Source organism: Mustelus asterias, unplaced genomic scaffold, assembly GCF_964213995.1.
Source record: "Mustelus asterias unplaced genomic scaffold, sMusAst1.hap1.1 HAP1_SCAFFOLD_240, whole genome shotgun sequence".
Classification (NCBI taxonomy): Eukaryota; Metazoa; Chordata; class Chondrichthyes; order Carcharhiniformes; family Triakidae; genus Mustelus; species Mustelus asterias.
Genome location: NW_027590212.1, coordinates 421,847 through 448,545, shown reverse-complemented (window position 1 = coordinate 448,545; position 26,699 = coordinate 421,847). Strand labels below are relative to the sequence as shown.

At 48.4% G+C, this 26,699-nt stretch overlaps 1 protein-coding gene across 1 annotated transcript; it reads left to right on the top strand.

Annotated features, from left to right (window-relative positions):
• Window positions 1-25,725, top strand: LOC144485842 (X-ray repair cross-complementing protein 5-like). The gene is made up of 9 exons (XM_078203916.1): window positions 1-156; window positions 5,167-5,350; window positions 7,833-8,019; window positions 11,411-11,579; window positions 16,827-16,988; window positions 19,617-19,746; window positions 20,122-20,222; window positions 23,159-23,275; window positions 25,499-25,725. Exons 1-9 carry the CDS (start codon window positions 66-68, stop codon window positions 25,699-25,701), a joined length of 1,344 nt encoding a protein of 447 aa, XP_078060042.1. The 5' UTR covers window positions 1-65; the 3' UTR covers window positions 25,702-25,725.
• Window positions 25,726-26,699: the final 974 nt, after the last annotated feature.

Genomic DNA, 26,699 nt, shown 5'->3' with positions numbered 1-26,699 from the left:
ATGCTCTCTGGGTCTGCTCCAATCTCTTCAGTGACGTCACGCTGAAACTGAGCCACAAGCGCATCATGCTGTTCACCAACAATGACAACCCACATGCTAAAGACAGCTCCAAAGCACGACTGACCAGAACAAAGGCCAATGACCTGCGAGAGACAGGTCGGCAAACCACTGTTACCATCAAGCATTTGTCAGCGACTGGTTCAAAGATGTTGAATCACAAAGTCCTCACTTAAGATTGCAGTTGCATTGCCGTGAAGTGCAACTTTATGTGAAACAACTTTAAACAAATCAGGTTTTCCCATTAAAACCAATGTGAAAGCTGTCTTTAGAGTCTGTAGGACATTTCTCAACATGATAACCTGTGAGTGAAAATATTTAATGTTGCTGAATTACTATAGCAGTCGATGAAATAACTTTTGAAATGAAATCAATTTAAAGATATAAATATACTTCGATCCGGTTTTCTGCCCATCATGCTTGCCGAATCTCCCACGTGCCACACATTCCACTCGCTGACCCTCCCTGTCGTTGCCCCTTCAGCTCCCCGCCTCTTCCACTCCCTCACCTTTCCTCTTGCTACCAGCCCTCTGGCTTATGGCTGCCGCCCCCCCCACACCGATCCTTGACCCTCTGGGTCACTGCAGACCCTCTTCCTCAGCTTGTCACCTGAGAGCAGAGATTTCAGAGGGTTATCGGACTGGGGTGCAGGTCGCAGAGACGGGGAGGGCTGAGGCAATGGATGGATTTGACAAGATTGAAAATAGTGCTTTGCACAAAATTGGAGCGTAAGTTGGCCATTCGGCCCCTCCCACCTGCTGTGCCGTTCAATGAGATCATGCTTTGTACGTTTGTGTTTCAAATTCCACATTCCCATCTACCCACAATAATCTTTGATTCCCTCGCCTAACAAGAATCTCTCTACCTCTGCCTTAAAGATATTCAGTGACCCCCCCATTGCCTTCTGAGACAGAGGCCGGAATTTTACCGGCACGCCTGCCCTGATTCCAGGGGTGGGTGAGGCTCGGAGAACGGCATTCTCCGTTAGTCTCGGGCGGGATCGTACGAACCTCGAGTGGACGTGCCAGTAAATTCCGGCCAGAGAGTTCCAAAGTCATGCAACCCTCTGAAAGAAAAAAATTCTCACCATCTCTGTCCTAAAAGGGCGACCACTAATTTTAAAACAGAGCCCGCTCGGTCTGGACTCTCCCACAAGAAGAAACATCCTTTCCATGCCCACCTTGTCCAGACCGTTCAGGATCTTAGTTACTTCAATCAAGTCACCCCTTACCATTCTAAACTCCAGTGGAAACAAGCCCAGTCTGCCCAACCTTTCCCCAGAAGATAACCCGCTCGTTCCAGCTATCGATCCAGCAAACCCCCTCTGAAACGTCTCCAACTCATTTACACACTTCCTTAAAGTCCCATGGAATCCCTACAGTGCAGAAGGAGGCCATCGAGTCTGCACCAACCACAATCCCACACAGGCCCTATTCCTGTAACCCCACATATTTACCCTGCTAATGCGCCTGACATTAGGGACAATTTAGCATAGCCAATTAACATAACCTACACGTCTTTGTAGTGTGGGAGGAAACCGGAGCACCCGAAGGAAACCCACGCAGACACGGGGAGAATGTGCAAACTCCACAGACAGTGACCCAAAGCTAGAATTGAACCCGGGGGTTCGTGGCGCTGTGAGGTAGCAGTGCTAACCGCTGTGCCACCATACCTTCAATAAGACAAAAACTGCACACAGTATTTGAGATGCGGTCTCACCAATGCCCTGTGTAACTGAAGCATACCATCCTTACTTTTATGTTCAATTCCTTTTGTAATAAGGAATAACATTCTATTAGCCTTCTCATTTACATGCTGTACCTGCATACTAACTTTTCGTGATTCAAGCACAGGAACACCTCGATCCCTCTGCACCTCGGCATTCTGCAATTATTCTCCATTTAATTAATGCTGATTTTTAAATTCTTCCTGCTAAAGTGAACAACTTCACATTTTCCCACATTATACTCCATCTGCCAGATTTTTGCCCACTCAACCTATCTGTATTCATCTGCAAACTCACGTCCCCTTCACAACATACTTTCCTATCTTTCATTGTACTGTCTGCAAATGTATCTCCCATGCCTTTGCTTCCCTCATCTAAGCCATTGATGTAAAAGGTTGAGGCCCCAGCACAGACTTCGACAGGACTCTGCTCGTCACCTCCTGCCCTGCCAGTCAGACAAAGACCCATTTATACATACTCTCTGTTTTCTGCCAGCCAGCCAGTCTTCGATCTAGGCTCAAATGTTACCCCCTACATCGTGAGCTTTTATTTTTCACAATAATCTTTGAGGCTTATCAAATGCTTATGAGAGGCATGGACGGAGTGGATAGTCAGATGCTCTTTTCTAGGGTAGGAAAGTCAGGTACTAGGAGACATAGGTTTAAGGTGCGTGGGGGAAAAGTTTCGAGGAGATGTGCCGAGGAAATTTTTTTACACAGAAGGTGATGAATGTCTGGAACGCGCTGCCCGGGGAGGTGGTGGGAGCGGGTACGATTGCGGCATTTAAGGGGCAACTAGACGAATACATGAATAGGATGGGAATGGAAGGATATGGGCTCCGTAAGTGCATACGGTTTTAGTTTAGACAGGCATCATGATCGGCGCAAGCTTGGAGGGCCGAAGAGCCTGTTCCTGTGCTGTACTTTTCTTTGTTCTTCTTGCTTTGCTTTCTGGAAATTGAAGTACAACACATCTACAGGTTCCCCTTTATCCACAGTATATGGTACTCCTTCAAAGAATGCCATTAAGTTGGTTAAACATAATTTCCCTTTCACAAAATCATGCTGACTTTTCCCAATTACCTTGGGATTTTATAAGTGTCCAGCTATAGCCTCCTTCATAGAATCATAGAAACCCTACAGCACAAAAGGAAGCCATTCGGCCCATCGAGTCTGCACCGACCACAATCCCACCCAGGCCCTACCCCCACATCCCTTCATATTTACCCACTAATCCCTCTAACCTACGCATCTCAGGACACTAAGGGCAATTTTAGCATGGCCAATCAACCTAACCCGCGCATCTTTGGACTTAACAATCAATTCTAACAATTTTCCCACGGCAGATGTCAAGCTAACTGGCCTATAATTTCCTGTTTTTGGCCTCCCTCCCTTCTTGAATAGAGGGGTTATATTTGCCACTTTCCAATTTGATGGAAACTTTCCAGAATCTAGAGAATTTTGCAAAATTAACACCAATGTATCTACCACCTCATTTGTTCAAGACCCTAGGATGAAGTCTTTCAGGACCCGGAGACTTGCCAGCCTTAGCTCCATCAGTTTGCTCAAACCACTTCTCTAATGATTGTAATTTCACCAAGTTCCTCTCCCCTTTCCACCTCCAGATTTACAGATATTTCTGGAATGTTTATGTATTCTCTCCAGTGAAGACAAAATCCAAATATGTGTTCATTTTGTTGGCCATCTTCCTATTATCTACTATTGTCTACCCATTGGGCGACGTGGTGGCACAGTGGTTAGCACTGCTGCCTCACAGCACCAGAGACCCAGTTTGATTCCCGGCTTGGGTGACAGCCTGTGTGGAGTTTGCACGTTCTCCTCGTGTCTGCGTGGGTTTCCTCCGGGTGCTCCGGTTTCCTCCCACAGTCCAAAGATGTGCAGGTTAGATGGATTGGCCATGCTAAATTGCCCCTTAGTGTCCAAAAATGTGTAGAATCATAGAATCCCTATAGTGCAGGAGGAGACCATTCGGCCCATTGAGTCTTCACTGACAATCCCACCCAGGCCCTATCCCCATAACCTTATGTATTTACCCAGCTAATTCCCCTGATACTGTAGGTTAGGTGGATTAGCCATGGTCAATGCATGGGGTTACAGGGATAAATCGATTGGGTGGACCTGAGTAAGATGTTTTTTCGGAGAGCTGGTGCAGACTCAATGGGCTGAATGGTCTCCTTCTGCACTGTAGGGATTCTATGGTTCATTCTCACTCTCTAGAGGACTCACTTAACTTGCTATTTTCCTGTTTAAACACCTGTAGAAACACATGCTATAAGTTTTCACAATTCTAGCCATCTTCCTCTCATAGTCTAATTTCTTTCTCCTGATTAACCTTTGGTCATTCTCTGCTGTTCTTCACATTCTAACCAATCATCTGGCCTGCAGTTATATGCTTCTTTTTCCTTAAGTTTGACAGTTTCCTTAACTTCTTTAGTTAACCACGGAAGTGGGTCCTCCCCCTCCAAATCTTTTTAATAGTAGACATTTTCTGATTCAGAATATTCTGAAACAGCCCCTGAAATGTCTGCCACTGCTTGTCTATTGATCTGTCCCCTAGCCTAATCTCCCAGTTCACTTAGCTAGCACAACTTTCATGCCCACATAGTTGCCTTTATTTCAGTTTAAAAAACTAGCCTTAGACCCACTCTTCTCCCTTTCAAACTAGTCAGTTGTGTTGAAGCAGGGTTAGACAGTGTAGTGGCCAGACCAGTGTTGTACTGTGCATTGGAGCTTCATCGAACAATCCCTTCACTGCTTCCACTGTCCTGATTGTCACCTGAAGCGTGGTTCTGTAGGGATGGCCAGAAGGCTGTTTCCCAACATGGGTTGGTGTCCTGCCAGCCAGCATCCAAAACTAAAGGAAGGGTAAGACCTGCAGTCCACGCCAGCCTGCCCTGTGACGTGATGGTACGAAGACCGGAACTGAACACTTCTTCCTCTCTTTCCTCATTCTATCCCCCCCACCCCCCCCAGTCACCGACATAGTCTGCTAATCAAGGCAAATAAAAAGGCCCAAAGTCAAACACGTCAGGCAACCAAAACCAGTCTAGGAGATCACAGATCAAAACTGATTTTCTGTACTTCACAATCTTTACCCTCGTCAAGAACTGGGTCCAGCTCCAACTTAAAGAATCTGAGAAACGTTGCAGGGAAAATTGCCGATCATTTTTTGTCAAAAGACTGGGCGGAATTTTCCCGTCCCGCCCACCACGGGAATCGTTGCGAGCGGGACATGGACCCTTGGGGGTGAGCGTGGCTGGAAAATCCCGCCCATCATCTCGCGAGCAATAATAACAGAAGCTTTGCCTTTTGCTGCTATGCTGTGAATGGCGTGTCTTTGTCTCTGCCCTTGTCTGTGTACAGGTATCATCCTTGACCTGATGCATCTGAAGAAGCCTGGTGGGTTTGACATGTCTCTCTTTTACTGCGACATTGTCAGTGTATCGGAGGATGGGGATGCAGCTGTGCAAGGCGAGGGGTCAGCCAGGTTGGACGATCTGCTTCGGAAAGTGTGGGCCAAGGACTACAAGAAGAGGACCGTCACCAGGTCAGCAGTCACTCAGAGTAGCACCGCGTCTCCTGGGTCCTCGGAGAGTTTCTAATGTACTCCCTGCGGACCTTGGCAGACAGAACGTCCGTGTTCATGTACACAATCTGCTCAAATGTACGGACGATCTTCATAGATTAGGCACTCGGGGCATGTTTCCACTCGCAGGGAAGAGCGAAACCAGAAGCCGTCAACACCAGGTAGTGACCAGGCCAGGAATGCAGGAGAAATTTCATTACCCAGAGAGTGATGGGAATGTGGAACTTGGCTACCACAGGGTTGTAATGAATGGTGTAGCTGCGTTTAGGGAGAAGCTGGATGAGCATGAGAGAGAAAATCATTGGCTGGTTACGCTGATAACGCTAAAGGGAGAGGGGAGGGAGAAAGTTCATGGGAAGCGGAAATACTGGCATGCAGCTGTTGGGCTGAATGGCCTGTTTCTCTGCTGCGTCTCTTATTTTGAAACATCATAAAGTGCATCATGTTACTTTGACAGGAATCGGCCATACAAAGAATATAGTACAGCACAGGAACAGGCCCTTCAGCCCTCCAAGCCTGCGTCGACACAGGACGCCTTTCTAAACTAAAGACCTGTCGTCTCTACATAGCAAATTCCTCCATTCCCAGCCTTTTCATGTATCTATCCAGATGCCTCTTAAATGTTGCTATTGTATCTGCTTCTACCACCTCCTCTGGCAGCGCGTCCCAGGCACTTACCACCCTCTGTGTAAAAAAACTTGCCTCTCACATCTCCTTTAAACTTTCCCCCTTTTTGCCTTAAACCTCTGTCCCCTAGTAATTGGCATTTCTACCCTGGGAAAAAGACTCTGACTATCCATTCTATCCACGCCTCTCATAATCTTGTAGACTTCTATCAGGTCGCCCCTCAGCCTCTGACGTTCAAATGAAAACAAATCAAGTTTGTCCAATCTCTTCTCATAGCTAATACCCTCCAAACCAGGTAACATCCTGGTAAACTTTTAATGTGGCGACCAGAACTGTATGCAATATTCCAAACATGCCCTAACTAAAGCTCTATACAGCTGCAACTTGACCTGCCAAATTTTGCACCCTATGGCCCAACCGATGAAGGCAAGCATGCCATACGCCATCTTGACCACCTTATCCACTTGTGTTGCCACTTTCAGGGAACTGTGGACCTGTACGCCCAGATCCCTCTGCATGTTAATGCTTCTAAGGGTCCTGCCATTTACTGTGTATTTCCCTACTGCATTGGACCTTTCAAAATGCATCATCTTTGATTTGATTTGATTTATTATTGTCACATGTATTGGTATACAGTGAAAAGTATTGTTTCTTGCGCACTATACCGACAACGCATACCATTCATAGAGAAGGAAAGGAGAGAGCGTAGAATGTTACAGTCATAGCTAGGATGGAGAGAAATATCAACTTAATGCAAGGTAGGTCCATTCAAAAGTCTGATGGCAGCAGGGAAGAAGCTGTTCTTGAGTCAGTTGGTACGTGACCGTATCTTTTGGTGGAAGAGAGAATGTCCGGGCTGTGTGCGGTCCTTAATTATGCTGACTGCTTTGCTGAGGCAGCGGGAAGTATAGACAGAGTCAATGGATGGGAGGCTGGTTTACGTGATGGATTGGGCTACATTCACAACCATTTGTAGTTTATTGCGGTCTTGGGCAGAGCAGGATCCATACCAAGCTGTGATACAACCAGAAAGAATGCTTTATATGGTGTATCTGTAGAAGTTGGTGGGAGTCATAGTGGACATGCCAAATTTCCTTAGTCTTCTGAGAAAACAGAGGCGCATTTGTCTGGATTAAATTCCATCTGCCATTTCTCCGCCCAAGTCTAACCAGACTATCTATATCCTGCTGCATCCTCTGACAATCCTCCTCACAAACATTGGTAAACATAGCAACTATTTTCCACACACACTTGAACAGTGAGATAATGACCAGATCTGTTTTTTGGAGGTTAATTTGACAGGACAGAGCTTCCCTGCTCTCCAAAGTAAAGTTTATTTATTAGTCACAAGTAAGGCTTACATTAACACTGCAATGAAGTTACTGTGAAATACCCCGAGTTGCCACAGTCCGGCGCCTGTTCGGGTCAATGCACCCTAACCAGCACATCTTTCAGAATGTGGGAGGAAACTGGAGCACCCGGAGGAAACCCACGCAGACACGGGGAGAATGTGTAAACGCCACACAGTGACCCGAGCCGGGAATCGAACCCGGGTCCCTGGCGCTGTGAAGCAGCAGTGCTAACCACTGTGCCACCGTGCCATCCTCCATGTGGTGCTGTGGGATATTTTACATCGAACTGACCAAATCGTCAGGACCTTGGCTTAAACCCCACCGCCCCCCATCCCTTAACTGCTGCCTTCTTCAACCGCTTAATGTGCATCAGAATGTCTTTGAGTTTCAGCCCCTGTTAAACTCTCTGTTCCGGTGCCGCTTGTATTTGATGTCCTGTTTTTTTTGTGTTTTGTTTTGGCCAGGCTGAACCTGAAGCTGGGAGAAGGCGTGGAACTTTCAGTCGGAGTTTACAATCTCGTGCGGTGTGCCAGGAAACCCAGTGTCGTCCGCCTGTACCGGGAAAGCAACGAGCCCGTCAAAACCAAAACCCGCTGGTTTAACGGGGAGACGGGCAGTCTGCTCCTGCCCAGCGACACCAAGAAGGCCCAGGTAAAGGACGGTGAACCTATACCGTGCTGAATTAAAACGTCAACTCCTGCCTGTCCAAAGGCAAAACACTGCGGATGCTGGTAATCTGAAATACAAACAGAAAATGCTCTTTCTTAATTCATGAACGAGATGTGAGTTATTGTGCATCCCTAATTGCCCTCGAGAAGGCGATGATGGGGCGTTTTCTACACCTGCTGCACTCTGCGGTGTGAAGGCACATCCACAGTGCAGTTTCATCATGACTTTTGACACAACTGAGTGGCTTTCTAAGTCAATCAGAGGGTAGTTGAGAGTCAGCCATGCGGTTCTGGATCCTCAGACAGGCCAGACCGGATAAGGACGGCAGATTTCCTTCTCTAAAGAGCATTAATGAACCAGATGGGTTTTTACAACAATCGGGTAATTTCATGATCACAGACTAATTTCCCCTTTATTATACAGCTCTGGCGAAGGGTCATCCAGACTCGAAACGTTGGCTCTTTTCTCTATTCACAGATGCTGCCAAACCTGCTGAGATTTTCCAGCATCTTCTCTTTTTCTCCCCCAGTTGCTGTGGTGTGGTTTGAACTCGTGCCTCTAGATCGACGGCACGGTGGCACAGTAGGTTAGCACTGCTGACTCACAGCACCAGGGACCCGGGTTCAATTCCTGGTTTGGGTCACTGTCTATCTGGAGTTTGCATGTTCTCCCCATGTCTGCATGGGTTTCCTCCGGGTGCTCCGGTTTCCTCCCACAGTCCAAAGATGTGCGGGTTAGGTGGATTGACCATGCTAAATTGCCCCTTTAGTATCAGGGGGACTAGCTAGAGTAAATGCATAGGGTTATGGGGATAGGGCCTGGGTGGGATTGTGGTCGGTGCAGACTTGATGGGCTGAACGGCCTCCTTCTGCACTGTAGGGATTCTCTGATTCTATCATTAGTCAAAACCTCTGAATTACTCATCCAGTAACAGAACTCCCCTGTTATTGTATCCCTTGTGCGTACTGTACAGAGAGAAACAAGAGTTAATGTTTTAGGTCGATGACTTTTCTTTACAACTAGCCCGCGTTAGACATGCCACAGGGTTCAAACAGGTACAGAAGGAAGGTATGCACGGAGGGCTGGAAAGAGTGAAAGGGGAGGCAGCAGAGATTAAATAACAGAAGAGACAATGGTGCAAGGCAAAGATAGAATGGTAATGAGATGAGTAAATAAAGAGAAAAAGAACTTGTATTAATTAAAATAGCGCCTTCCACAACTTCAAGATGGCCCAAAGCACTTCACAGCCAATGAAGTACTTCTGAACTTTCCTGCAGACAAAAGGAATATGCCCAAGCCTTGCACCTGTTTTGAATTATCTGGCAGCTTGAGGAGCCTATAGCTCCCCATTGCTTTCTCCATGGCAAGACCTCGGCCAATCAGAGTCGACTTGTCAACCAATCAACACCCTTTTCTCCTGTGGTATAAATTGTCACAATTGTTTGAAATTTGACCTTCTGGGGTTTGTCCTGATGAGTGCAAGACAAAAAACTTCGACAACCTGTCTCCTTGTTCAGCATTGGTTTCGAAGTTTAGCCACTGCTGTAATGTAGGAATCTTTCTACTTACATTTGACTCTCTCCATCCCTTTCTTCCACAAACTGATTCCCTCCCTGTAACTTGCTTTTTTATTTTAAAATAAGGATCAGTACGAGGTATCATTTTTATTTTCTGCTCTGTCTTTAACTTGTTACCTGTTTAAAGTTAAAAGTTTATTTATTAGTGTCACAAGTAAGGCTTACATTAACACTGCAGTGAAGTTACTGTGAAAATCCCCTAGTCGCCACACTCCGGCGCCTGTTCGGGTAACACTGAGGGAGAATTTAGCACGGCCAATGCACCCTAACCAGCACGTCATTCGGACTGTGGAAGGAAACCGGAGCACCCGGAGGAAACCCACGCAGACACGGGGGAGAACGTGCAGAGACTCCACACAGACAGTGACCCAAGCCGGGAATCGAACTCGCGTCCCTGGCGCTGTGAAGCAGCAGTGCTAACCACTGTGTCACCGTGCCGCCCCGTTTCTGGGATACGCATCACCCTTCTTCCAATGTCCTGAATATTTTGTACCATCGTAATCCAGACATCCAGTGGGAAGAGTCTTCCATCCCTTTGCTCTTTTTATACCGAGATTAACTTTCCATTTTTCAGTCAGACCTTCACTGGATTAGCTCTTTGAAGAAGAGGCATACGGACCCGAAATGTTAACTCTGCTTCTCTCTCCGTGCACCTGCTGAGCTTTTCCAGCATTCTCTGTTTTTATTTCAGATTTCCAGCGTCCATAGTATTTTGCTTTCACTTCATTGAGTTTATCTGCTTGATGTGGTTACATGACCATCTATATTGATGGAATATTCCACAAAATATGTCCAGCCTAATGAACAGAGCGTGCTTGAGCCTCTGTGTTATTTAACAAAATAACACAGAGGCTGTGTTACTCATGACGGTGATTGCTCATATCACACAGTGTGACCTAATCCAGAAGAGGACCGTTAGGGCGGCACGGCGGTTAGCACTGGTGCCTCACAGCGCCAGGGACCCGGGTTCGATTCCCGACTTGGGTCACTGTCTGTGTGGAGTCTGCACGTTCTCCCCGTGTCTGCGTGGGTTTCCTCCGGGTGCTCCGGTTTCCTCCCACACTCCAAAGATGTGCAGGTTAGTTGATTGGCCATGATAAATTGCTCCTTAGTGTCAGGGGCACTATCAGGATAGATACATGGGGCTACAGGGATAGGGGCTGGGTGGGATTGTGGTCGGTACAAACTCAATGGGCTGAATGGCCTCCTTCTGCACTGCAGGGATTCTATGATTGCCCATCCCTAATTGCCCTTGAGAAGGTGGTGGTGAGCTTCCTTCTTGAAACGCTACAGTGCATGTGGTGTAGGTACACCCACTGTGCTGTTAGGGAGGGAGTTCAGGGATTTTGACCCAGAGACAGTGAAGGAACAGCCAATATATTTCCAAGTCAGGATAGTGAGTGGCTTGGAGGGGAACTTGTAGGTGATGGTCTTCCCAGGTATCTGCTGCCCTGGCCCTTCTAGTTGGAAGTAGTTGTGGGTTTGGAAGGAGCTATTGAAGGAACCTTGGTCAGTTCCTGCAGTGCATCTTATCGATGGTACACACGGCTGCCAATGTGTCCGTGGTGGAGGAAGTGAATGCTTGTAGAAGGAGTGCCAGTCAAGCGGCTGTTTTGTCCTGGATGGTGTCAAGCTTCATGAGTGTTGCTGGAGCTGCAAGTGGAGAGTACTCCATCACTCCTGACTTGTGCCTTGTAGATGGTGGACAGGCTTTGGGAGGGTCAGCGGGCGAGTACCTCGAAAGATGTTGACCTTTCATATAATTTAAGCCTGTTCTTGTTCTTTTTGGTTCCCAGGTTTATGGACAGAGGCAGATTGTTCTGGAGAAAGAGGAAACCGAGGAATTGAAGAGATTTGATGGCCCAGGCTTGGTTCTCATTGGTTTCAAGCCATTGTCACTCTTAAAGAAGCACCACCACATCAGATCCCCACAGTTCATTTACCCAGATGAGATGCTGATAACAGGTAACCCTCAGCCGCTGTTACTGCTGCCCTTTGGCCAAGTGGGCATGGCTCTACCCAGGGTATTTATAGAGCACAGGGTCCAAACTTCATCCCCCTTCTCCTCAGTTAGCTGATGGTTCACAAGACAGATTCATGCAGATAATGATGGGAAACCCTGCAGTGGCAGCGAGAAGTGTTAAAACGTTAGGAGCTAATGTTCCAGCATGAAGGAATCCTACTGGAGAGAGAGAGAGTGACATTTTATATATTTACAATGCAGCCGTAATACAGAGCAGATGCAAATATGTTATCGGATAGAATACCCCTCCTCTAGAATCCCTCTACCCTAGAATACCCTGAATAGAATCCCTCTATCCTAAAATACCCTGAATAGAATACCTCTATCCTAGAATACCCTGTGTAGAATCCCTCTATCCTAAAATACCCTGTCTAGAATATCTCTATCCTAGAATACCCCATATAGAATACCTCTACCCTAGAATACCTCGTATAGAATCCTTCTATCCTAAAATACCCTGAATAGAATACCTCTATCCTAGAATACCATGAATAGGATACCACTATCCTAAAATACCCTGAATAGAATCCCTCTACCTTAGAATACCCCGTATAGAATACCTCTACCCTAGAATACCCCGTATAGAATCCCTCTATCCTAGAATACCCCATATGAAATACCTCTATCCTAAAATACCCCGTATAGAATACCTCTACCCTAGAATACCCTTTATGGAATACCTCTACCCTAGAATACCCCGTATGGAATACCTCTACCCTCGAATACCCCGTATAGAATACCTCTCTCCTAGAATACCCCGTATAGAATCCCTCTATCCTAGAATACCCAATATAGAATACCTCTACCCTAGAATATTCCGTATAGAATACTTCTATCCTAAAATACCCTGAATAGAATACCTCTATCCTAGAATACCATGTATAGAATACCTCTATCCTAAAATACCCTGAATAGAATCCCTCTACCCTAGAATATCCCTTATAGAATACCTCTACCCGAGAATACCCCGTATAGAATACCTCTACCCTAGAATACCCCATATGGAATACCTCTACCCTAGAATACACCATATAAAATACCTCTATCCTAAAATACCCCGTATAGAATACTTCTACTCTAGATTACCCTGTATAGAATATCTCTACGCAGAGTACCCGGTATAGAATGCCTCGACCCAAGAATACCTTGTATAGAATACCACTACCGCAACATACCCTGTATAGAATATAACTATCCTAGAATACCATGTATAGAATACCTCTATCCTAGAATACCATGTATAGAATACCTCTACCCTAGAATACCCTGTATAGAATACCACTACCCTAGAATACCCTGTATAGAATATCACTACCCTAGAATACCCTGTATAGAATACCACTACCCCAACATACCCTGTATAGAATATAACTATCCTCGAATACCATGTATAGAATACCTCTATCCTAGAATACCATGTACAGAATACCTCTACCCTAGAATACCCTGTATAGAATACCACTACCCCAACATACCCTGTATAGAATATAACTATCCTAGAATACCATGTATAGAATACCTCTATCCTAGAATACCATGTATAGAATACCTCTACCCTAGAATACCCTGAATAGAATACCACTACCCCAACATACCCTGTATAGAATATAACTATCCTAGAATACCATGTATAGAATACCTCTATCCTAGAATACCATGTATAGAATACCTCTACCCTAGAATACCCTGAAGAGTATACCCCTATCCTTGGGAGCTGTATCACTGATTGTTTGATGCTACCTGAGCATTATTATATCTTAAGAGATGAGAAGATGAATTTGAGCTCATTGTACCTGGTCCACTTTCTCTCATTACAGCATGCGGTTACATACTGAATGGCGTGAATGTGTTCTCTCCACTGCTCTGGATCATAGATCACGCCAAAGATTTCTCACACTTTGAATCGAGGAGTCAGATGCTGAATCGTGGGCAGCATGGTAGCACAGTGGTTAGCACTACTGCTTCACAGCTCCATGGACCTGGGTTCGATTCCCGGCTTGGGTCACTGTCTGTGTGGAGTTTGCACATTCTCCTCGTGTCTGCGTGGGTTTCCTCCGGGTGCTCCGGTTTCCTCCCACAGTCCAAAGATGTGCGGGTTAGGTTGATTGGCCATGCTAAAATTTCCCTTAGTGTCCTGAGATGCGTAGGTTGGAGGGATTAGCGCGTAAATATGTAGGGATATGGGGGTAGGGCCTGGGTGGGATTGTGGTCGGTGCAGACTCGATGGGCCGAATGGCCTCTTTCTGGACTGTAGGGTTTCTATTCTATTCTCTGAATCCTATTACCCTGGTTAGAAACATAGAAAATAGGAGCAGGAGGAGGCCATTCAGCCCTTCGAGTCTGCTCCATCATTCATTATGATCATGGCTGATCATCCAACTCAATATTCTGTTCCCATCTTCCCCCCCATAACCTTTGATCCTCTTCGCCCCAACCAAGTGCTATATCTAACTGCTTCTTGAAAACATTCAATATTTTGGCCTCGATTACTTTCTGTGGTAGCAAATTCCACATATTCACCACCCTCTGGGTGAAGACATTTTTCCTCATCTCTGTCCTAAATGATTTAGCCTGTATTCTTAAATTGTGATCCCTGGTTCTGTACGCCGCCCCAACCCCCCGCCATTGGGGAACATCCTTCCTGCATTTACATTGTCTCGTCTTGTTAGAATTTCAAGTTTATTTATTTGTGTCACAATTACATTAACACTGCAATGAAGTTACTGTGAATATCCCTGAGTTGCCACACTCTGGCGCCTGTTTAGATACACCGAGGGAGAATTTAGCATGGCCAATGCACGTCTTTTGGATTATGGGAGGAAACCGGAGCACCCGGAGGAAACCCACGCAGACACGGGTTTCTATGAGATTCCCCCCCCACCCTCATTCTTCTGAACTCTGGTGAATATAATCCTAACCGACACAATCTCACCTTGGGAGTCAGTCCCGCCATCCAAGGAATCAGCCTGGTAAACCTCCACTCTACAGCAAGAACGTCCTTCCTCAGATAAGGAGACAAAAGCTGCACGCAATATTCCAGGTGTGGTCCCACCAAGGCCCCATATATATGCAACCAGACACCCCTGCCCCGTACTCAAATCCTCTCGCTATGAAGGCCAACATTCCATTTGCCTTTTTCACCGCCTGCTGCACCTGAATGCTTCACTTCAGCGACTGGTGCATGAGGACACCCAGGTCTCATTTCACATTCCTTTCTCCTAATTTATGGCCTTTCAGAGAGTAATCTGCCTTCCGTTTTTGCTACCAAAGTGGATAACCTCACATTTCTCCAAATTATACTGCATCTGCTGTTCATTTGCCCACTCACTCAACTTGTCCACATCACACTGAAGCATCTCTCCATCTTCCTCACAGCTCACCCAGCTTTGTGTCATCTGCAGATTTGGAGATATTACATTTAGTTCCTTCGTCTAAATCATTAATTTATATGTAGTGAATAGCTGGGGCCCCAGCACTGATCCCAGCGGTACCCCACTAATCACTGCCTGCCATTTGGAAAAAGACCTGTTTATTTCCTACTCTTTGTTTCCTGCCTGCCAACCAGTTTTCTATCCATCTCAATACACTACCCAATCCCATGCACTTTAATTTTACACACTGATCTCTTATGTGGGACCTTATTTGAAAGTTCAAATAAACCACATCCACTGGCTGCCCCTCATCAACTCTACTAGTTACATCCTTGAAGAATTCCAGTAGATTTGTCAAGCATGATTCCCCTCGTGTAAATCCATCTGACTCTGTCCTGTCCAGCCGCTGTTTACCAAGTGCTCTGCTATTAAATCCTCCCCCACTACAGTCAGGCTGACTGGTCTATAATTCCCTGTTCTCTCTCTGCCTCCCTTTTTAAATAGTGGGGTTACATTAGCTACCCTCCAATCCATAGGAACTGTCCCAAAGGCTATAGAACCTTGGAAGATGAATACCAATATACCCACTATTTCTCAGACCATTTCCTTAAGTACTCCGGGGTGTAGATTATCGGGCCCTGGGGATTTATCAGCCTTCAATCTCAATTTCCCCAACACCATTTCTCTACTAATATTAATTTCCTTCAGTTCCTCCCTCTCCCTGGACCCTGTGTTCCCCAACTTTTCTGGTACGTTATTTGTGTCCTCCTTTGTGAAGACAGAACCAGAGTATGTATTTAGTTGGTCAGCCATTTCTTTGTTCCCCATTATAAATTCCCCTGTTTCTGACTGTAAAGGACCTAGTTTGTCGTTAACAATCTTTTTCACCTCACACACCGAATAGAAGTTGGATGGCACGGTAGCACAGTGGTTAACACTGCTGCTTCATAGCTCCAGGGGCCTGGATTCGATTCCCGGCTTGGGTCACTGTCTGTGTGGAGTCTGCACATTCTCCTCGTGTCTGCGTGGGTTTCCTCCGGGTGCTCCGGTTTCCTCCCACCGTCCAAAGATGTGCCGGTTAGGTTGATTGGCCATGCTAAAAATTGCCCCTTAGTGTCGTGAGATGTGTCGGTTAGAGGGATAAGTGGGTATATATGTAGGGATATGGGGGTAGGGCCTGGGTGGGATTGTGGTCGGTGCAGACTCGATGGGCCGAATGGCCTCTTTCTGTACTGTAGGATTCTATGTTTCTAAACTTTTACGGTCAATGTTTATGTTTCCCGCGAGCTTACTCTCGTACTCCATTTTCCCCTTATTAATTAGTCCCTTTGCTGAATTATAAACTGTCCCAATCCTCAGGTCTACAGTTTTTCTGGATCATTTGTATGCCTCTCCCTTGGACCTTTAACTATCTCTAATTTCCCTTGTAAGCCTTGGTTTGGCCACCTTTCCAGTTTTATTTTTGTGCCAGACTGGATTAAATAATCATTCTTTGAATGTTTGCCGTTGCCGATCCACCATCGTCCCCTTAAATAACATTTCCCAATCTATCAAAGCCAACTTGTGCCTCATATTCATCGTAGTTTCCTTTATTAAGATTCAGGACCCTCGTCTCAAAATCAACTCCCTCACTGTCCACCTTGATGAAGAATTCTATCGTGTTATAGGGGATGAAGTAACAATTTGACTTTATCGTCGCCACTTGCTAAGCAGCTCAGAGAGGTCAGCCCCCCTGGTCCTTTCCAGCAGCCTTTGGGCCAGCCCTGGTGCCAGGTGCTTATTGTTCTGAGCTGTGTTTATGTTTCACATTCCCAACAGGAAGCACCACTTTATTCAGCGCACTGCTCACCAAGTGCCTGGAGAAGGACGTGTATGCTGTTTGCCGCTACACTCCCCGGAGGAACACCCCACCCCGATTTGTGGCGTTGGTCCCACAGGAGGAGGCGCTGGATGATCAGAAAGTGCAGACCATCCCTCCAGGTCAGTGACACTGTCTCTCTCGGATCGCTCACTGACTGGGTGAGTACACTTGATTTGTCTCTCCTTTCTGACTGAGTTATGGTCACACCAGTACCACTGAATCTCCGGCACCTTTTCTGCCTGGCCACAGATGATAATTATTCACACACTATTTGTCTATGGAGGGCATCGTAGCTGTTGCCTATCCTACCCCCACTCACACACACACACCCGCACACACACACCACATACCACACATATACACACCACACGTATACACACCACACGTATACACACCACACGTACGTACATCACACGTACACACATCACATGTACACACATCACATGTACACACACCACACGTACACACATCATGTACACACATCTCATGTACACACACCACACGTACACACACCACACGTACACACCACACGTACACACATCACATGTACACACATCACATGTACACACACCACACGTACAGACACCACACGTACACACATCACATGTACACACATCACATGTCCACACACCACACGTACACACACCACACGTACACACATAGCACACATTTGCACACATCTCAGATACACACACGCACCACATGTACACAGACACACCACACGTACACGCACACACCACACGTATACACACGCACCACACGTACATGCGCACACCACACGTACGCGCGCACAACACATGTACGCGCGCGCACCATACATACGTGCGCACACCACACGTACAAGCACGCACCACACGTACAAGCGCGCACCACATACGCGCACACCACACGTACGCGTGCACCACACGTATACACACACCACACGTACACGCACACACCACACGTACACGCACACACCACACGTACGTGTGCACCACACGTACACACACACACCACACGTACACGCACACAGCACATGTACACGCGCACCACACATACACGCACACACCACACGTACACACGCACCACACGTATACGCACACACCACGTATGCGCGCACCATACGTATGCACGCACCACACGTACATGCACGCACCACACGTACATGCACGCACCACACGTACACGCACGACCACACGTACGCGCACGCACCACACATACACGCGCACCACATGTACGTGCGCACCACACGTATGTGCGCACACCACACGTACGCGCGCACACCACACGTACGCGCGCACACAACACGTACAAGCGTGCACCACACGTACAAGCGCGCACCACACGTACAAGCGCACACCACACGTACAAGCGCGCACCACACATGTGCGCACACCACACGTACGCGCGCACCACACGTGTGCGCACACCACACGTGCGCGCGCACACCACACGTGCAAGCGCACCACACGTACACGCGCGCACCACACGTACGCGCACACCGCACGTACACACACATATATACACACAGTGGAGCCTGGCTGATTGTGTGCAGCTCCAATGCAGAGAGGAACTGAAACCAGATATTTGATTTGATTTATTATTGTCATGTTTATTAGTATACAGTAAAAAGTATTGTTTCTTGCGTGCTATACAGACAAAACATACCGTTCATAGAGAAGGAAAGGAGAGAGTGCAGAATGTAGTGTTACAGTCACAGCTCGGGGTGTAGAGAAAGATCAACGTAAGAGAAAGATAGCACCACAGCCTGGGCTTGGACTCAGATGAACTAACTTCAGATTTCTATAGTTCAGAGTTACAGCGGATACATGTTACAGTGGATGGATGAAAATTGAAGATTACATAATAACTGCTGAGAGGAAATTGATCCAATCTATAAAGGGGAAAAGATTGCAGGGCTGGGGGAAAGAGAAGGCTCTTGAGACGCATTGGATAAGCTCTTTCAAAGAGCCAGTATAGCCATGATGGGCTGAATGGCTTCTATGCAGTGTCATTCAATGAATCATTTACCATCGCTGTAGTCCTGCATTACATTGGCAGTGCAGTGATTTTAGACGTGGGTCTTCACTTGTGGTTTCCTCCCTGGGAACAGTAACCTGACGATAGGCAGAGTTTTTTAAGCGATGTTGATTGAGGGATGAATACTGGCCGAGACACCAAGGAAAACTCCCCTGCTGCTCTTCAAAACAGGGTCGTTAACATCCACCTCCGAGGGATGTGGGGACCGCAGTTTTCTGTCACGTCTGAAAAGCATTGAAGTACGCAAAGAATCCAAACACCCCACAGAGCTGCAATCCCCACTCACACACGCACCCAGGGACCTGGGTCAATTCCCAGCTTGGGTCACTCTCTGTGCGGAGTTTGCACGTTCTCCCCGTGTCTGCGTGGGTTTCCTCCGGGTGCTCCGGTTTCCTCCCACAGTCTGAAAGACGTGCGGGTTAGGGTGGATTGGCCGTGCTAAATTCTCCCTCAGTGTACCCGAACAGGAGTGTGGCGACTAGGGGATTTTCACAGTAACTTCATTGCAGTGTTAATGTAAACCTACTTGTGACACTAATAAAATAAACTTTGAAACTTTAAACTTTAAAACTTTACTAGTCGTAGCTTTGACCTGATTTCTGCAAAAACGCGAATGTTCATCCCAGGTCATCCCATCAAACGCAACTCCTGAGTCGGGCAGAGTGGACGTGTGAAATGCTCACCGATTCCTGGTACAAACAAAACAAAAAGTATTGTTTTCCCATCAGGATTCCACCTGATTTTTTTGCATTATGCCGACGATGTCAGGAAGATCGGCTTTACGGAGAAGCGAGTGGCCAGCGAGGATCAGATCGAGAAGATGAAATCAGTGGTGCAGAAGCTCCGGTTTAAATACAGGTCAGTCGGAGGTTCCAGCGATACTTTCTGCGCCATTAGAGGATCACTGTCTGTGCGGAGAGTCTGCACGTTCTCCCCGTGTCTGCATGGGTTTCCTCCGGGTTCCTCCCACAGTCTGAAAGGTGTGCAGGATTGGCCGTGCTAAATTGCCCCTCAGTGACCCAGATGTGTAGATTAGAGGGACTAGCGGGGTAAATACATTGGGTTACGGGGATAGGACCTGGGGTGGGATTGTTGTCGGTGCAGACTCGATGGGCTGAATGGCCTCCTCCTGCACTGTAGGATTTCTATGATTTCCCCTGTGCAGATGAACAGGAAATTTCTGCAAATTCTCCTTAAAATAAAATGGTGACCATTTCTATCCCTCTGGATTAGGCCTGAGAGCTTTGAGAATCCGGTTATTCAGCGGCATTTCCGTAATCTGGAGGCACTGGCCCTCGATTTGAAGGAACCGGAAGAAGTTGAAGATTTGACACGTGAGTATCCTGCTGTACAGCTCGTACCCACTGCCCAGCAGCAAAAGGAATTAATTTGATTTGATTTATTATTGTCACATGTATTAACATACAGTGAAAAGTATTGTTTCTTGCGCACTATACAGACAAAGCATACCGTTCATAGAGAAGGAAAGGAGAGAGTGCAGAATGTAGTGTTACAGTCATAGCTCGGGTGGAGAGAAAGATCAACTTAATGCGAGGTCGGTCCGTTCAAAAGTCTGACAGCAGCAGGGAAGAAGCTGTTCTTGAGTCGGTTGGTACGTGACCTCAGACCTTTTCCCGACAGAAGAAGGTGGAAGAGAGAATGTCCGAGGTGCGTGGGGTCCTTGATTATGATAAGGAATGATAGTGATTATGATAAGATAGTGATTGTAAAGACGAAAAAAGCCCAGCTTTCACACGTAGTCTGTAACAGAGCAGTATATCGGGAATATTTCCCATTGGATTCAGGGCCCCGGGGCGGGTATGAATATTGGGTAATTGTTGAATCCAGTTGTAATGCTCCCTGGGGGGCAGAGAGGGGTTGCTGGGGGCATGAAGAGGGGAGAAATATGGCAAAGTGGGGGGGGTTAGGGTGGGGGAGCTGGGGGATGCGGAGAGGAGAGTCACTGTATCAGCAAATGCATATTGTGGCAATTACAGTAATTGCCTTATTGAAGACAGGCGATGGTTATTGACTCAACCTCTGAAAGAGTATAAATGGACACAGCGGGAACAGATACTGTGGGGGAATCAGAGGAGCTTGTATCTGTACTGAGCTGTATGTAGAATAAACTTGCTGAAGGAAAAAGACCAGCTGCTGTATTATTCCTCCACTGTTAATAAGAGGGAGCTCGGGGTGGGGGGGGGGGGGGCGGTGCAGAGCTCAGGGGAGGTGGGGGCAGAGCTGGGGGGAGGAGCAGACAGGGGGGAGAGAGGGGGAGCTGGGGGGAGAGGGGGAGCTGGCAGGGAAAGGGGGAGCTGGCGGGGAGGGGGAGCTGGGGGTGTTGAGCTCCAGCTGACGAAGGGGCAGCGCTCCGAAAGCGAGTGGCATTTGCTACCAAATCAACTTGTTGGACTTTAACCTGGTGTTGTTAAACTTCTTACCGTGTTGGAGAAGGGCAGCTGAGGGGAGTGGGGGCGAGAGAGAGGGGGTGCTGGGGAAGAGAGAGGGGATGCTGGGGGCGAGAGAGAGGGGGTGCTGGGGAAGAGAGAGGGGGTGCTAGGGAAGAGAGAGGGGGTGCTGGGGAAGAGAGAGGGGGTGCTAGGGAAGAGAGAGGGGGTGCTGGGGAAGAGAGAGGGGATGCTGGGGAAGAGAGTGGGGGTGCTGGGGAAGAGAGAGGGGGTGCTGGGGAAGAGAGAGGGGGTGCTGGGGAAGAGAGAGGGGGTGCTGGGGAAGAGAGAGAGGGGGTGCTGGGGAAGAGAGAGGGGGTGCTGGGGAAGAGAGAGGGGGTGCTGGGGAAGAGAGAGAGGGGGTGCTGGGGAGGAGAGAGGGGGTGCTGGGGAAGAGAGAGGGGGTGCTGGGGAAGAGAGAGGGGGTGCTGGGGAAGAGAGGGTTAGCTTGGGGGGGAGAGCAGAGGGGGAGCTGGGGGGGGTAGAGGGGGAGCTTGGCGGGGGGGAGAGGGGGAGCTGGGGCGGGGAGAGCTGGGGGGGGAGAGGGGGAGCTGGGGGGGGGAAGAGGGGGAGCTGGGGGGGGGAAGAGGGGGAGCTGGGGGGGGAAGAGGGGGAGCTGGGGGGGGGGGGAGAGAGGGGGAGCTGGGGGTGGGGGGAGGGGGGGGGAGAGGGGGTGACCTACGGTTGGATATGGGGGAGCTGGGGGGAGGGAGAATTGGGGTGGAGAGGTGGGGGTGGAGATGGGGAGTGGGGGTGGGGAGAGGGTGGAAGTATACTGTGAAAGGTCTGACACTGGGAAGTTCCGAAGAACAAAGGGACCTTGGCGTGTTTGTCCATAGATCTCTGAAGGTGGAAAGGCAGGTTAATAGGGTGGTGAAAAAGGCATATGGCACACTCGCCTTTATCAATCGGGGTATAGATCACAAAGCAGAGAGGTCATGATGGAGTTGTATAGAACTTTGGTGAGGCCACAGCTGGAGCACTGTGTGCAGTTCTGGTCGCCACCTTATAGGAAGGATGTGATTGCACTGGAGGGGGTGCAGAGGAGATTCACCAGGATGCTGCCTGGGACGGAACATTTATGTTATGAAGAAAGGTTGGATAAGCTTGCGTTGTTTTCTCTGGAGCGGAGAAGACTGAGGGGTGCCCTGATTGAGGTGTTCAAGATTATGAGGGACATGGACAGGGTGGATAGGGAGCAGCTGTTCCCCTTAGTTGAAGGGTCAGTTACGAGGGGACACAAGTTAAAAGTGAGGGGTGGGAGGTTTAAGAGGGATTTGAGGAAAAAGGTTTTTACCCAGAGGGTGGTGAGGGTCTGGAATGCGCTGCCTGGGGGGGTGGTGGAGGCGGGACGCCTCACATCCTTTAAAAAGTACCTGGATGAGCACTTGGCACGTCATAACATTCAAGGCTATGGGCCAAGTGCTGGCAAGTGGGATTAGGTGGGCAGGTCAGGGCCTTTCATGCATCAGTGCAGATTTGGTGGGCCGATGGGCCTCTTCTGCATTGTAGGATTCTGTGAATCTGTGCTGGGGGGCAGAGAGGGGGAGCTGGGGGGCAGAGAGGGGGAGCTGGGGGGCAGAGAGGGGGAGCTGGGGGAGAGAGAGGGAACCGGGGGGAGATGGGGAGCCGATGGGGTGCTGTGGGGGAGGAGGAAAGGTAGAGAGGTGGAGAAGGTGGGCTGGAGAGGGAAAGCCGCGGGAGGGGAAATGGGGGAGAGGGGGGGATGCTGGGGGTAGGGGGGGGAGAGGAAGCTGGAGAGGTGCAAATAAATGACTTTGATAGAGGAGCGTAATAGGGGAAATCGTCTTTTCCCCACACAGTGCCAAAGAATGATGTTATGGACAGGGGAATCGGACAGCTGGCAGAGGAGTTCCTGGAGCTGGTTTATCCCCCGGGCTATAACCCAGGTGCAAAGAGCCAACAGAAGAGGAAGCTCAGTGAGTACTGCGGCAAGGGGAGCAAATTAAACGTTGTGTCAGTAAATGCTTCGCGTGAGATACAAGTGAGCCACATGGACACGGAAATCTCTGCTCAATTCTCTCAGAACTGAACCAGCTGGTTGCCAAAAGAAACAAAGAATTGCATTTTTTTAGCGCCTTTCCTCAGGACATTGTAAAACACTACGGTCAGTGAAGTGTAGTGGCCGCTGCAATTTATTACAACCCTGTTAGGAACATTTATAGAGAATTAACTGACCATAATTACCTGACAGAACTACGCCACTAGATTTCAACTTTTTCAAATAAAAACAAACTTTATTGTATTTTAGAGTTAACCAAAGCACTATTAACTCAACACCGCAGTTTATCATTCCTCATGCCTGTGAACTCAGTTCAACTTTGTGCTCCCTGCCCAAGAATTCCCCTCTCCGTGGCAAGAATATTGAAGGTGCATTCACTTCTGTAGAAACCAGCCTGTGAGGTATGCCACAGCCCTCCAGAATTCACTTTATCGTTCCTCCCTGTTAGTTATTTCCTGAGGAAAGATTTTATGGGGATCCTGCCCATTGCTTTTTGGCAAAGCAACCTTCCAACCTTTATTTAACATCACACGACTGTGGAGGTTCAGCTCCTTGTTCTGGTGGCTGGCAGTTACCCAACTTGCTCCTCAGAGTTTCCAAACAATTCTGTTGACTGCTTTCGGCCTCAGGGTTCTGGGGTGGACCACTGTAGATAATCCAGGGAACAAATAGCGGTTTTATTATACAGGGCAGATGCAAGAATATCAAATTTCAAAGAGCAGCAATTAAAGATTATCAGTCGGGCTCGCAATGCGGCCCATTTACGCCTGCTAGAAATTACATGTATTCATATGGAGGGACCTGTCCTCTACAGGCAAAAGGAACATGTCCAGGCACTGCCTTTTTTAATTAAATGGAAGCATGGGAAGGGGGGTCAATAGTTCCCTGGCGCACCCACCATGGCAATACCTCAACCAATCAAAATCGATATGCTGACCAATCAGCACCCTTTTTTTCGTGGAGTATAAATTTTTACTCCCTTTGAAATTTGGCATTCTTGTGTCTGTCCTGATGAGTGCAAGATGAAAAGCTTCGACAGCACGCCTCTGTTTTTGCAGCGGTATTCAAATCCAGAGGGAAAATGTGGGTTCAAATGCCCACCATGACTGTCTGAGAATTCTAAGCTCGTGTTTGTTTTTTAAAAGCTTGATCAATAAAAAGTAGCTCCCGGTAAAAGTGACCCCAAAGCCTGTCAAATTGTCAGAAAAATCCAACGACCGAGCTCATGTCTATTATGGAAGGGGGTGGCACGGCGGCACAGTGGTTAGCACCGCTGCCTCACAGCGCCAGGGACCCGGGTTCGATTCCCGACTTGGGTCACTCTCTGTGCAGAGTCTGCACGTTCTCCCCGTGTCTGTGTGGGTTTCCTCCGGGTACTCCGGTTTCCTCCTACAGTCCCGAAAGACGTGCTGGTTAGGGTGCATTGGCCGTGCTAAATTCTCCCTCAGTGTTACCCGAACAGGCGCTGGAGTGTGGCGACTAGGGGATTTTCACAGTAACTTCATTGCAGTGTTCATGTCAGCCTACTTGTGACGAATAAATAAACTTTAAACTTGCTGTCTTTACCAGCCTGTCCTCCTGGTGATTCCAGTCCCAATGAGGCTGACAGCTGAACGTTCTCTGAATTAACTTGGCAAGTCCCACGCAAAACTGCCCTATTCATGGCAACTAAATGCCAGCGATGCCCGCTCCTCCAGAATGATTATTGTTTTACTGTCCCTTATAAACAATGAACAGGTGTAAAGTAAATTTAAAAGTAAAGTTTATTTATTAGTGTCGCAAGTAAGACTTACATTGACACCGCAATGAAGTTACTGTGAAATTCCCCTAGTTGCCACACTCCGGCGCCTGTTCGGGTACGCTGGGGGAGAATTTAGCACGGCCAATGCATCTAACCAGCATGTCTTTCTGACTGTGGGAGGAAACCGGAGCAACCCCGGAGGAAACCCACGCAGACACGGGGAGAACGTGCAGACTCCACACAGACAGTGACCCGAGCCATAATTAACTGAAGTGGAATTGCACGGTGCTGTTTCTTATTAGCCGAATATTCAAGAGTGGGGCCATTGTTTGTCTTCGGTACTTCGGAGATTTGTCACGGTGACTGTCTGAAGAATGAACTGCTGTTCTCTGTGATCAGGCGACGCAGCCGGGGGAGCCGAGAAGAGGCCAAACGTGGAGGTGTCGCTGGGGAAGGAGGAGGTCAGGCAGTACCTGCGGAGCGGGACGCTGGGCAAGCTGACCGTGCCGGTGCTCAAGGAGGTCTGTAAACAGTACGGGCTGAGGGGCAGCAAGAAGCAGGAGCTGATCGACGCCATCACCGGTCACTTCGCTGAGAACTGACCGCGGTGGAATTCAGGCCATGGCCTGGGGGGGAGCGGGGGGAGGGCGGGGGGGGGGGTGGGGTGCGGGTCGTGTACGAGCAGCGGAGACTGTCGGGTTTAGCTGGGGAAAAGACCCAACTGGCCTTCCCAACTGAATCAAAACATCACAGGAACCTTCAAACTGTGACCCCACCGCCCCCAACCCGCCCACCCCCCCTTCAGGGCAGAAAGAGGCCATTCCGCCCATCGAGTCTGCACCGACAACAATCCCACCCAGGTCCTATCCCCATAACCCCACATATTTACCCTGCTAGTCCCCCTGACACTAAGGGGCAATTTAGCACGGCCAATCCACCTACCCCATGCATCTTTGGAGTGTGGGAGGAAACCGGAGCACCCAGAGGAAACCCACGCAGACACGGGGAGAATGTGCAAACTCCACACAGACAGTGACCCAAGCCGGGAATCGAACTCGGGTCCCTGGCACTGTGAGGCAGCAGTGCTAACCACTGTGCCATCCTGGCATTTATCTGGCATATCTGAGGGAGGGGGTGATTCTCTCCAGGCTCAGCCAGTATTAATTTATTGCACTCTCACTGTGGGACTGGAGTCTGCTGACAGAACCCTGCTCCAGGGTTGGTGCACATTAGGCTGGCACTGCAGGGCGATACCAGGCGGATGCTGCATTGTCAATGGTGCCATTCCCCCAATGGAACATCAATTCTGACCATTGTCTGGTTTCAGGGCAGCATCGAGATCTATGATTCAAACACAGTCACCCAGTGGCACACTGGTTGGCACTGCTGCCCCACAGCGCCAGGGACCCGGGTTCGATTCCCGACTTGGGTCACTCTCTGTGCAGAGTCTGCACGTTCTCCCCGTGTCTGCGTGGGTTGCCTCCGGGTACTCCGGTTTCCTCCTACAGTCCCGAAAGACGTGCTGGTTAGGGTGCATTGGCCGTGCTAAATTCTCCCTCAGTGTTACCCGAACAGGCGCTGGAGTGTGGCGACTAGGGGA